The 12400-nt window shown below is 37.1% G+C and overlaps 3 protein-coding genes across 4 annotated transcripts; 2 read left to right on the forward strand and 1 right to left on the reverse strand.

Annotated features, from left to right (window-relative positions):
- The first annotated feature begins 3172 nt into the window (after positions 1-3172).
- On the forward strand, positions 3173-4216 carry LOC120014429 (probable galacturonosyltransferase-like 4). The gene has a single exon (XM_038866381.1). It carries the CDS (start codon positions 3173-3175, stop codon positions 4214-4216), a length of 1044 nt encoding a protein of 347 aa, XP_038722309.1.
- A 2186-nt stretch (positions 4217-6402) lies between these two features.
- On the forward strand, positions 6403-9527 carry LOC120014430 (TATA-box-binding protein). Its single transcript, XM_038866382.1, has 9 exons — positions 6403-6950; positions 7561-7648; positions 7867-7938; positions 8081-8131; positions 8278-8322; positions 8410-8502; positions 8738-8839; positions 8931-9004; positions 9130-9527. Coding segments are annotated over exons 1-9 (606 nt in total). The 5' UTR covers positions 6403-6870; the 3' UTR covers positions 9131-9527.
- An 875-nt stretch (positions 9528-10402) lies between these two features.
- Positions 10403-11145, reverse strand: LOC120014431. 2 transcript variants are annotated; one of them, XM_038866385.1, is made up of 3 exons: positions 10960-11145; positions 10804-10849; positions 10403-10603 (listed from the first exon to the last, which is right to left on the reverse strand). In XM_038866385.1, the coding sequence occupies exons 1-3, from the start codon at positions 11101-11103 to the stop codon at positions 10548-10550; spliced, it is 246 nt and encodes an 81-aa protein (XP_038722313.1). In that variant the 5' UTR covers positions 11104-11145; the 3' UTR covers positions 10403-10547. The 2 variants fall into 2 exon arrangements, with proteins under 2 accessions (XP_038722313.1, XP_038722311.1); XM_038866383.1 differs by having other exon boundaries at positions 10738-10849.
- Between the last annotated feature and the right edge of the window lie 1255 nt (positions 11146-12400).

A 12400-nucleotide genomic window follows, 5' to 3' on the forward strand; every position in this document is an offset into this window, starting at 1 on the left:
AACAACCATGGTTGGACCCACATAAACTACACATCATCCTCTCTTGTGCCCTAACTTCCTGGCAACATATGATATGGGGTTCAACTCCAATGGTTGTGGTTTTATTTTGTAGACAATGTTTCCCCACATGGGTAATTTCTTAATTTGGTTAGGGTGACACTTGCATTTCTTAAGCCGCCATACATTGATTGCACGCGCAAAATTGCACACATGTGGCAAATTGGTGACAAGAGGAGTTGTTGTTGTGTCTATTACTGCATTTGTCCTGAGATTTTCAACTTAACTGTGGTAATAACTCTTTGCAAATCCGAAAGCTCGCAAGTTCAACTCTCACGCCCAACAGTTTCGACGTTATTTTATTGCATAGGCTAAAGCTCTATGAGAGATTCTTTCTATACAGGTTTCGGCTCAGTCTAGACTATCGCCATTCACCAATAAGAAGCGAGTTGGGTTGGCAGTTTGAATTTAAAGTTGGTTCGGTTGTCCGGTGAACATGTTGAGATGAAGAATTTTCGCCAATAAAAAAATGTTTTTGAGCACTAATTGAGCATCACTTGTGAGTGCTACTGTAACATGCGCATGTATAAATTTTACGGCTAAAATGTATGTGTGATGCCCCACCACTCTCTAGTTTAGGATGAGGTTGATAGTATATATACACACACACATCATATTCCTCTCCTTTGACTCCATTTTAAGTAGTAATAACTATGGATGGCAATTGGAAAGGATAACAAGAATTTGCTCAATTCTAACCTCACACTATCAAAATGGAATACTTATCATGGTGCTTGAGAAGAAGAGGATTATTGGGTCATATCCCATAAATTTTAAAATTTCAAGTAAGAACATCAACATTAATTTCAACCGCTTGGGTGGTAATTTAGTGGTGAACATTTCTGAGGTCAACCCATTTTAATTCATAAGATCCTAAGTTTGATTCTCACTATGAACAATATCCTTATGGTCTCTCGATGGACTTTGACCCAATCTTGACAATCCGAGTTTAGGCGCAAATCATATGTTCAAATGACAAATTTATATGATCTCGTTCTTGATTAAAAAAAATCAATATTAATTTCTTTATAGAGGTTTTCTAAATTAAATACATCAAAATTTCATCTCAGAATAATATTTAGTAGCCCTAAAATGCCAACTATTGGATGATGTGGTGCTCCAGAACTAATATATAATATCACTAATCAAATAATATTTGAGCATTGCATCAAGAAAGAAATATGTTGTAATTCAAAATCACCAAACATTTTTCTACTACAACTTAAAGACTAATTATTAGATTCCTATGCCCCCAATATTGTAATAACCAATTATATATATGTGGGCTATAATGCAAGATCTTGTCTTGAAATGAGTCAATGACATGAAATGAATGGGTTCCCTTATCTACTAGAATCAAACCTCCTAGTGTGCTAAGATATATCTTGAAACAAAACAAAACAAAACATAACATAACATGTTGGGGTCAGATTTACAATTGCCCATAAAACCAAGCACATACATATGCTTATGATGGAAGTAAGTAAGTATGTGAATTATGCCTCAAGCCCATCAAGCGACAAAGGAGAGATCTATCTAGGAATCCGACACGCCACATCATACCATTCCTCTCGGGCTTTCGGACATCTAATTATATAAAATAATAAATTATAATAAGTATTATTGTCATTAGTGTTCTTGGGAAAACCCCATTGCTCCACGCAAGCATCATTCTACTGTAGTGAGTTTGATTGTGAGTGTTACACTTGATGCTGCTATGCAGTGCGTGTCTTATTCAGAGCCTCTTATTCCCCCGTACGTTTTGAGTGATGCTTGCTGTACAAACCAGTCCTACCCACACTCATCATATCCTCCAAGTGTTTGGGTGCTGATTTTGGGCCAACCCGGAGGAAAAGCGATCTGCAGAAATTGCCTAAATTTGCAGTAAAATAGCCGGGGCCACAAACAAAGCAGAGAATTCTCAAAGAACTTGGAAGAGATTTCTTCATCAGAGTGAAGAGTGGGAGAGGGAGAGCTAGAGAACCAACCCTCAAAATCTAAATGTAAATGTCTGTTTTCTATGACAGTAATAATGAGAGGAATGGATATGGAGGCCATCATGTTCCCTCTGCTCCAAACTCTCTGTCGTCTTCATAAACGTTGTATTGTATGAGTCGGCATTGAGATGACGAATATAAGTGTATCCCCTATCAAAATGTAACATAATCATTCCACTATTCATATCTTATCAGTCTATGTTATATGTGTGTGTATATATATATATATATATATATATATATATGCCTAACCACACATGCATATATAATACTTGTCAATCACTCCAGCCATATAACTTAATTCAACACAATGTCTTCAGCTTTGCAGTTCTAAAAGAATCCTATTAGTTACTAGTTACTACTTCTACATGAATCATCTCGGGCCTAAATGTGGCCCAGGCCCACTTAACAAGGCTTGGCTCAAAAGTCAAAACTGCTATATATTGGGCTGGGTTTCATCCGAATCCACAATATTGTTGGCCCACACTAGGCTAGCCAACTCTTTTTTTTAGTAACAATGTAACATGGAACCCACACATGATGTCCACCGGACAATAGACTAGTAAGCCTCGGATCACATCAAAGACTTTGTAACTCCGATAGAACAATTGAGACCTGAGCCGAGGTCTAGTGTAAGAAGATAACGCAGGATGACACTCGCATATGTTGGGTTGAACAATGGTCTATCTCACAAATTACAATAATGGAAACATTTATGGTACTTGAATTCATGACTTTCCGCTTGCGCTAAGAATTATTGTGGCCAAGTTCACCATCTAAACCAACAACCCGTTGTTGCTAGCCAACTTAAAATTCCTAGAGATTTTCATTTCATCACTAGCTACCCAGCAGTTAAACCTCAAAGGAACTACTAAGTTTTATCAAAGCACTTGATTGGGAGGGTCATCCTAAATAAATGTGGGACCCACCGTCCTTTTTTCTCTTCCTCACAATTTATAACCAAACTAATTACACACACAAAAAAAAAACCACCACCTTTGCATGGCTTTCACGTCCAAACCTTTCCTTCTCCTCAATGGCTCCATTTCACTTCATTATCATCATCTAACCCAATTTTTTCACCTCCCAAAACACACCCAAAACCCTAACAAGACAGGATGGCCTCATGGAGCCTTGGCCTCCTGTCTCTCCTCCTCTTCCTCCTCCTCCACCAACCCACCACCACCTCTGCCATCCGTATTGATGCCATTATCCGCAAACCCTCCTCCCAGGAGCTCCCAAACTTCCGTGAAGCCCCAGCTTTCCAAAATGGGCACTCTTGCGGGTCAAGAGAATCCGATAAAATCCACATTGCCATGACCCTGGATGCAAATTATTTACGGGGTACAATGGCAGCAATATTGTCCATGTTACAACATTGTACATGTCCTGAAAACCTAAATTTCCACATCCTCTCTGCACATTACGCCCCAGAACTCTATTCCAGCATCAACTCCACCTTCCCATACCTCAATTTCAAGATTTATAGATTCGATTCCAATCGAGTCCGTGGCAAAATCTCTAAATCAATTCGACAAGCCCTAGACCAACCACTCAATTACGCGCGAATCTACCTTGCTGATTTTCTACCCATTGATGTAGAAAGAGTGATTTACTTGGACTCAGACATTGTCGTTGTGGACGACATTGCAAACTTATGGAGTGTCAACATGGAAGACAAGGTTGTAGCAGCCCCTGAATATTGCCATGCAAATTTCACACAATATTTCACAGATTCATTCTGGTCCGACCCGGATATGCCGAACACATTTACAGGTAGAAGACCTTGTTATTTCAATACAGGAGTGATGGTGGTGGATGTGGAGAAGTGGAGAAAAGGAGGGTATACAGAGAAAGTAGAGGAATGGATGGCAGTGCAGAAGCAGAAGAGGATTTATCATTTAGGGTCATTGCCACCATTTTTGTTGGTGTTTGCTGGGAATATTAAGGCAGTGAATCATCGATGGAACCAACATGGATTGGGCGGAGACAATTTTGAAGGGAAATGCAGGAAAATGCATCCGGGTCCGATTAGTCTTTTACATTGGAGTGGTAAAGGGAAGCCATGGTTAAGGTTAGATTCTAGGAAGCCTTGTCCAATTGATCATCTTTGGGCACCTTATGATCTCTACCACTCTGATAAACACCATTTTGAAGAATAATGTAAAGATGGAATTGAATGAATGACCACTTTACCACTTTCATATGTAGATATTGTGAGAAAGAACTCCTAGTATATATGTGTGTGTGTGTATATATATATATATATATATATATATATATATATATATATATATATAGAGAGAGAGAGAGAGAGAGAGAGAGAGAGAGAGAGAGAGAGAGAGAGAGAATTGGAGAGCAAGAAAAGGTATGCAGAATAGGACTTGTGTTGAAAGGGATTAGGGTTTTTGACATTTTGTGTATGTAAGAATGCATTGAAGTTGGTTTTGCCAATGAAGAGAGAGGAGGGCAATTGTGATTTTTATTTTTTTTTAATGTATATTTTTGTCTTTTTTCTTAATTTTCTTTAGTTTTTTCTTGGTAGGTGTACATATGTCATAAAATTTTGAAGCGAATAATATACAAGACTAAATTGGCAATCATAAATATGGCATAAACGATAATATAGCAAGTAAATTACGAATGTAAAATCATCATATTCCAAATATCGTAATCTTATAAAGACATCATAAATTTGTTAAAACGAGAATAATACATGATTAGACAACTAAAAATGTTAAATGTAAATCAATATTATTCATATATCTTTCTTAAAAATGCCTTATATAAATCCTCCATCATCCCTCAACTACCACAATATTCATCTAGTTCTCCTGAACTCTTCTAGCATTTGGTTCCATCTTTAGTCTTTACACAAATGTCTAGAGATCATACGTCCAACAATGGTTTCCATGGCGGAAACAACCCCAATCCCGAACCTGCTATGCCATTTCTATGTGTCGTATGTGACTCTGTTCTGAATGATGAACAAGCTTACATTCTGCACCATCAAGAACATGTAGACCGAGGCGAGGTTCAACTTTCCTCCAATGTTCAACTACCTGATATAGCAGTTCACTGCTTAGCCTGCAACTCTGTTGTGCAGAGTGCAGAAGCCTATTATAGGCACTATATGCAGCAGCATTTGGAGAGGTATGGATTTCCAGACAGTTTTCTCACCATGCCCATTCGTTGCGCAATCTGCAACGCTCTTTCGACTGGGGTACAGGCGTATACAGGGCATTATCGGGGACATTTTGCGCCAGGAGAAATACAGAATGGGGTGGCTGGGAACCAAAATGGTGTGGATATGGATGATACAGATGAGGAGATCTACATTAGCAGCACTGAATCTACTTCTAGCGACGAAGATGACGATGATGATGATAGCGATGATAGTGATGATGGCAGTGATGATGATTAAGTGGCAATTGATCCAGTTGGAAATTGATGGTTTCTTCTATGGAATCTAACTAGGAGGATTTTGAAGATTTAGCTTGTTTTGTCTTGATTAATATTGATGCAATGGTCAAGTATTTAGCTTGTTTTGTTTTATCAGCAGTCTGTTTGTTAGCCAATAGTTGGACTTCAATGGCTATTATTTGGTGTTTAAGTTAAGAGTTGAGGTCTTCTTTTCCTTTTTTGTGTCTCTTAATTCTTGTTTTCTGATGGGTAAAAGCAAGTGAGCCTTGTTATTTTTATTTTTTTTTTGAAACGGAGGGGAGGGATTCGAATCCTGATCATCAGGATGATACACACCATCCTTATCATTCCAACTAATTGTTCGGTGTGAGCCTTGTTAATTGTCACCAACTCAAATTGAACAAGAAACTTAAAGTCTCGTACTGAGTAATTGAGGAAGTAAATACGGCTTAATCAAAGAGAACACACTAATGGGTTATTGTGATGAGTTTCTATATGGATCCAACTCACGGACCCAACTCACGGACGCAAGGAAGTAAGAAAAGAGGCGGTTGTATATGTAAACGTTTCATCCCGTAACTGCTCATACCATCAACTCCAGCCCATATTATATAAACCCCTCTAATCCTACCCACAACTCACAATACAACGCATTGCGATTAACTAGTGTGAAATCATTGTGGGCCCCCATCTTTCTAGAAATTATGGGCCCAAAAACAAGTAAAGTCCTTATGGGCCAAGCCCAAGCACACTTGCCACGTTATCTCTCTCTCTCAACCGTCGGATCAATCATCGTGTACGCTTGTCATTATATAATGAGGCCCAAGCTCATGACCGGCAAAGACCGGTAACCTAGACTCATCACCGGGTCTGGGGGTGGACCTGTATATATATCCCAAGGGAGAGTACAAAAAGTCTCACCCAATCACGAACCTTCCCTTTCTCTCTCTCAATATCAGAGGAGACCAAACCCCCAACCCTCAAAATCGATAGAACCTCTCGAGAGACCATCCAACATCCTCTTCTTCTCTTAAATCAAAACCTATAAAAGAAACCTAATTTCAAACTCTTCCCTCTCTTCGATCCTCCGTTTCGTGTTTCTTTTCACTGATTTTCCCTCCAATTCCACCGGATTTTTCCCTTTCCGAACCCTAGATCTACCGATTTTTTCGTTGATTTCTTATTGGAAATTGGGATTTTTTGGGATCTAAATCTATATCTTTATTGTTATACACTCCTATTAACGATTACGAACTGAGACTTTCTGCGATTTACTAAAACGTAGATCAATTATTAATCTTGGTTTGGGATTTTGATCCAATTAGGTTTAGCTTGTGGGTTAATTAAATCAAGGGATTTATTGGGGTTTATTTGAGGGTGAGGAACACAGGGAATGGCGGAACAAGGTGGCTTGGAAGGGAGCCAGCCAGTGGACCTATCCAAGCACCCGTCTGGCATAGTTCCCACTCTTCAGTAAGTCCCCCTGTTCAATTTTTTTTCTATCGTTTCTTTCAGACGTATTTGTAGACATACCTTCGAATTTTTTAATCTGAACTGGATTAGTTTAAAGTTAAAGATTTGGTTTTCTGAGTTGTGTTTTTGAAGGGTTTGATGAGTGTTGTTATGTGACGTTTGTGGTGTGTGCCTTCATAGTTTTGTTTGGGCTTTTGGCGTACTTGATTACTTGTAGAAGGAACATGGTGGTAATTCTTCACATTGACAAAAATACAAAAGGGAAATGAATGAATCTTGTTGCGTAATTTCATCAAGAATACATCTCTTCATCTTATTTCTGTTGGTCTTACTGGTCTATTATATTTTTACTATGCAATTTGATGTGATATCGATGTAGTATTCCTGAAATATAAATTATTTTAACGTTTTCTAAATGGAGATCAATTATGGATATTAAATTTGGTCATCATATTGTGGAAAGTGTTCATTTGGAATGTACAGCCTCATATTTCATAACAGATTTAACTTTCCTTTCCCAATTAATTTTGATGGCTACGTATTCTTACTTTGTATCTGAATACTTGCTATTTAATTGTGTATATGTTCTAATGTGGGAATGTATTTATAGGAACATTGTATCCACAGTCAACCTTGACTGCAAGCTTGATCTTAAGCAAATAGCGTTGCAAGCTCGTAACGCCGAGTACAACCCTAAGGTATTCAGAGTTTTTTGGGGATGTGAGTCTACATTATGTTGTTCTGGGTTTCTACAGAATTGCTTTTGTTGAATGGGATTATGATAGTGTATAACACCTCTGGATTAGTTAGTTAAGAGCATATGTGGATGTACTGGTCTTTTCTGCTGTTTCTGTTAACTTGCATGCTATTTGTTGTGAATTATCTCTAAACATCTCTGTTCATCAATGTGGTACAGCGTTTTGCTGCTGTGATCATGAGAATTAGGGAGCCAAAGACTACAGCTTTAATTTTTGCCTCTGGCAAGATGGTGAGTACATTCATACTGTCGGATTCTGTTTATACAGAACTGTCAGTTCATTTACGATTTCATCTTTATTGTCATTTGCGGGTTATGTTCTTGTGGTTACTTTTGCCCTTCAACTTACATGGTTAAGTAACTTCTATAACAGGTGTGCACGGGAGCCAAAAGTGAACAACAGTCGAAACTGGCGGCTAGGAAGGTATATGCTTACCTGTAAAATTCTTTAGTATTTGTAATGTTGACCATAAGGTGAATTTTTATTGCATAAAATATTATTTCCAGAAGTTGGTTCATAGTATTGTCACATATAGCTGTTACATCTCACATATATTTGTGCCTTTCCAGTATGCTCGAATCATCCAGAAGCTTGGATTTCCTGCTAAGTTTAAGGTACTTACTCTTTCTCCCCTCTCCCTCACAGTTTTTGGCCAGTGGCCACCTTTTTTACAGTTCATATTGTGATCGGCACTTTGGCAGGATTTCAAGATTCAGAATATTGTTGGTTCATGCGATGTTAAGTTCCCAATCAGACTTGAAGGCCTGGCATATGCTCATGGTGCTTTTTCAAGTGTGAGTTATAATCATCAGCTGTTCCTGAATAAGAATTTTACATCTCTATAGGTCTAGTGTTTAATTTTGCCAGGAGAATGAAAACACTTGTACAATCTTCGAATTTGTCAGTTATGCTTTTGATTGGCTTATTTGTTCTTAGTTTTAATTGTCGAATATAGGAGTTTATGTATTGCTTGTGTTGCAGATTAACTTGTTTATCCGTGACAGCTCATCTTGTGTAATTTTCCTGCAGTATGAACCTGAACTTTTCCCTGGGCTGATATATCGAATGAAACAGCCAAAGATTGTACTCCTTATTTTTGTATCGGGAAAAATTGTGATTACTGGAGCAAAGGTGATTTGGGATTCTTTTTATTTGCTCTCTCCTATATGCATGCTCTTTGTTGATTGCATTTCCTAACTTGTTTCTTCATTTGACATCGTAGGTACGAGATGAGACATACACAGCATTTGAGAATATATATCCGGTTCTCACAGAGTTCAGGAAGGTTCAGCAATGGTATGTTACTCTTTTTATGCCCTATTTTGTCGGTACTTTTCTTCTCCGTTGCTTTAGTGTAGTTTATTAAATTCCCTCAATCTGTAGTTTTCTTGTCTTAAGATATTTATTTTGTGTGGGTACAGATAAGATTATACGAGGTTGCTGGCCATTAACGAATATTATGAAAGGAAATCCATCGGTGGTGTGATAATAATGGCGGAGGTGGGATGCAAGTGTGAATATATGTAAAGCAGTTTCCAGCAATTGGATTGTAAGCTGTGGGTATATTCTACAGGGTTCAATGTTCAGTCAATTGGTCGAAGCAGTACGTTGCCTAAGGGTGGTGGAATGTGGCTCTTATTTGTTTTGTAATTGTCACTGCGTTTTATGGGATTTGGAAATAGCCACAAACCAAAGTACATTCGCATTGATTCAGTGTAAAAGCAGTTACAATTAAATTTTGTAACGTGAAGCTTGTCATGAACATGATAATAAGACATTCCATGATTTTATGGGTTAAATGAAATTTGTTGTTTTGTCATTGTGTAGGGGGGTGGGCTCAAATAGTTTTGATTTCCGGTGGGCACAGTAAGTATATATTTGCAGAAAAGCAAGGGCTTGATAGCGAGGAAACATCGTAGCCTCCAGCACGTTTGACACCTCTAGACTCCCGCCTACCAAACGGAGCCTAAATCCTACCAAACAGAGCCTAAATCCGTTAGGCTACAATATGCAATGCTATCATATAGAAGTTCGTGTCATTGTGATATCTTCATCCCATGGCAGATACTTTGTGCAGATTCAGAATCAAAGAGAGACTTTTGCAAATGATAGGATAACTAAGGTTACATACTCTTATCTACAACACCTCATGTTTCAAAAAGTGAGATATTTGAAACAAGCAGTCAACAACACCATAGAAGAAGCACTGTCCAAATTTTGTTTCTTCTTTATCAACCTTTTCCTGCCCCAAGGCCATTCTTTTAGTTAAGTCAGTGGTTCTGAGAAGGCGGCATCTCTTTGTTTTGGAAACCCTAATTAGCTAGCAGCCGCAGCCGACAACACGTCATTAGTACTCCTAATGTAGAAAGAAGCCATCATTGATTTGGAAAAAATGACACGAGAAACAGAGAAGGTGAAGAAACAAGACCTAGCTTCATTATTTGCAGCAGCCTATTTCTAAGGGCCTCTAAGTTCCAAGTAGAGAAAGTAAATAACCTTTTGTCCATCCTAAAGTGTAAATTTAGGCTGCAGAACAGATTCTCATAATCAACAATGCTTTCAGGATTTCCATAGTTTCTTTCAGCCATCCATTAGAAATTCCTCTACACATTCTACCAGCTGCTATATATGACTAGTAATGCATTTCTAGACCAATACCAGGCTGGTTGGGCATTCCTAGCCTACAACTGAAGATGTAAAACTATCATCTTTTACAAGATTTATTATTCAAATCATTATTATCCATTCATAATTTCATACTCATAAAGATCAAAAATCATGAAGATCAATCAAAGAATACATAATAAAATAGCTGTGATTTTCACAAAATCTCATACCCTCACTTTCCTTTCACACTCTTCAACCTCTCGTTGCATGCCTTCAGAGCTTGAACATCTGCCAACAATCCAACAAAAATATATATAAATTGCGTAAACATCAATGATCAGCCTGAAAAAAACCCAAAATACCCAATTACCTGTTCGCTTTAAATAAATAAATAAAAAAAGAGAGAAGAAAATCGAGTAAACCTCGACTTGTATGGACTCTATTGAGAATGAAGAAGAGGAAAGATGGAAGGGGCATAAGAGCAATACCCTTTTGGCAAGCCTTCCAATTTCTGTCGGAATTCACAAGGCAGTCCTGCGAATCAAATACCAAAAAAAAGGGTTGTTCTCCCTAGGTTTAGGGTTTAAGTTCTTTTTTTCTATAATCGAATCGAATCGAATCTAAAAATGGTTTAAAGAGATAACCTGTAGTGACAAGTAGAGAGAGGAGCATTCCCTGAGCTGCTTCACGTTCTCGTCATCCTCGTCTGCGTCGCTTTGGTGGAGCGGCTGCGGCAGAGAAGATAGGTCAGTCGGGTTCGGGTTAGGGTTTGTTGGTGTCTGGGCCATTCTTTTTGGGTCCTATTCGCAAGATCCGCTAGCTCTCTTCTTGTTTGGATTCGAACGCAGGTAATTTCATTTTATAGAAATTAAAAAGAAAAATTGATATAAATTAAAAAATTATTATTATAATTTATTTATCAATACTTTTTTTTAAAATTTATTTTTATTGTAAGATTGTTTGAGAGGGAAAGAAAGGCAAATGATCTAAAGAAAATAAAATTTTCTAAATATGCATAAATAATCTTGAGACCCTAAACTTGGAAATTAACCTTTTTTCCCATTTAATTTTACAAATATTGTAAATAAATTATGGAAATTAGAAAGTGAGATTTAGCCAATATTTGAAGGCAATAAATCAGAAAAAAATAACATTATTATGGCAAGGATCCATATTGCCATTTTTCCATTTCTAGTTATTCCATACGACTAATTTACTAAGTATAAGAATGTCAAAATTTGAATCCATCCCATAAAGAAAAAATAATTAATAATAAGATCAATATTGTTTATTAAAAAGTATCAGGAGGTCACTAGGGATATTTTAAAGAGATTTTAAGTCATTAAATTTTGTAAAATTTAGTTATTTGTCTAATGATTCAAGGTAAAATTAAGTTTATTTTTATAATAATAATAATACAATATTGATACAATTGAATAAAATTGTGGCATTGACCATTGTACTTGATTCAAATTAACAATGGTATAGGATTTGTCCATTGACCATTGTACTTTATTCAAATTAATCATCTTATAGGATTTATCGACTTAGTTTATTGTAATATATGGATATGTTGTAAGTCTCTTAGATATATTTTTTTTATAAGAAATGAGACATTATTATTCTTGAGGCTACATATTGGGTACCCATTGAGATGTCGTGTTTGTTGGAATAAGTTTACCCCATGATCCTCCTTCGATAATAGCTAGACCAAAAGAGAAATTGAACTTGAGAAAAACAACACAGCACAAGCATTTTATGTTAAAAACTTTGAACCTGGAAGAAAAACCACTGCCGTTGTCAAAAGACAACCAGAAAAACTTTTATTATATGACAAATTTATACCCAAGAGCCTAAGAGATTATCATAAGCCCCACTCCAGAACTTATTCTCTACACTCTCTACATTTTGGAATCTCTCACAGTGTTATACCCAAAACATACTTACACAAATAGATGCACCACAAAGTTTCCCCACCTTGCTCTCTCTCACTAGGTCTAGCTGCCTCTCTAGGCCATGTTTAGAGAAAACAAAACAATAGGAACTTAGTTACAACCCTAGAAAACACTTCTATTTATAACAAAA

Source organism: Tripterygium wilfordii, chromosome 14 (genome assembly GCF_013401445.1).
Source record: "Tripterygium wilfordii isolate XIE 37 chromosome 14, ASM1340144v1, whole genome shotgun sequence".
Classification (NCBI taxonomy): Eukaryota; Viridiplantae; Streptophyta; class Magnoliopsida; order Celastrales; family Celastraceae; genus Tripterygium; species Tripterygium wilfordii.

Bases quoted from the DNA above. Each gene is read 5' to 3' on its own strand.
- LOC120014431 (XM_038866383.1), bottom strand. From the start codon at position 11,103: ATGGCCCAGACACCAACAAACCCTAACCCGAACCCGACTGACCTATCT. The intron at 10,850-10,959 runs GTTATCTCTTTA...TTTGATTCGCAG, and splicing joins CTCTCTACTTGTCACTACAG to GACTGCCTTGTGAATTCCGA. The intron at 10,604-10,737 runs GTTTACTCGATT...GATTGTTGGCAG, and splicing joins TAGAGTCCATACAAGTCGAG to ATGTTCAAGCTCTGAAGGCA.
- LOC120014429 (XM_038866381.1), top strand. From the start codon at position 3,173: ATGGCCTCATGGAGCCTTGGCCTCCTGTCTCTCCTCCTCTTCCTCCTC.
- LOC120014430 (XM_038866382.1), top strand. From the start codon at position 6,871: ATGGCGGAACAAGGTGGCTTGGAAGGGAGCCAGCCAGTGGACCTATCC. The intron at 6,951-7,560 runs GTAAGTCCCCCT...ATGTATTTATAG, and splicing joins GGCATAGTTCCCACTCTTCA to GAACATTGTATCCACAGTCA. The intron at 8,503-8,737 runs GTGAGTTATAAT...ATTTTCCTGCAG, and splicing joins CTCATGGTGCTTTTTCAAGT to TATGAACCTGAACTTTTCCC.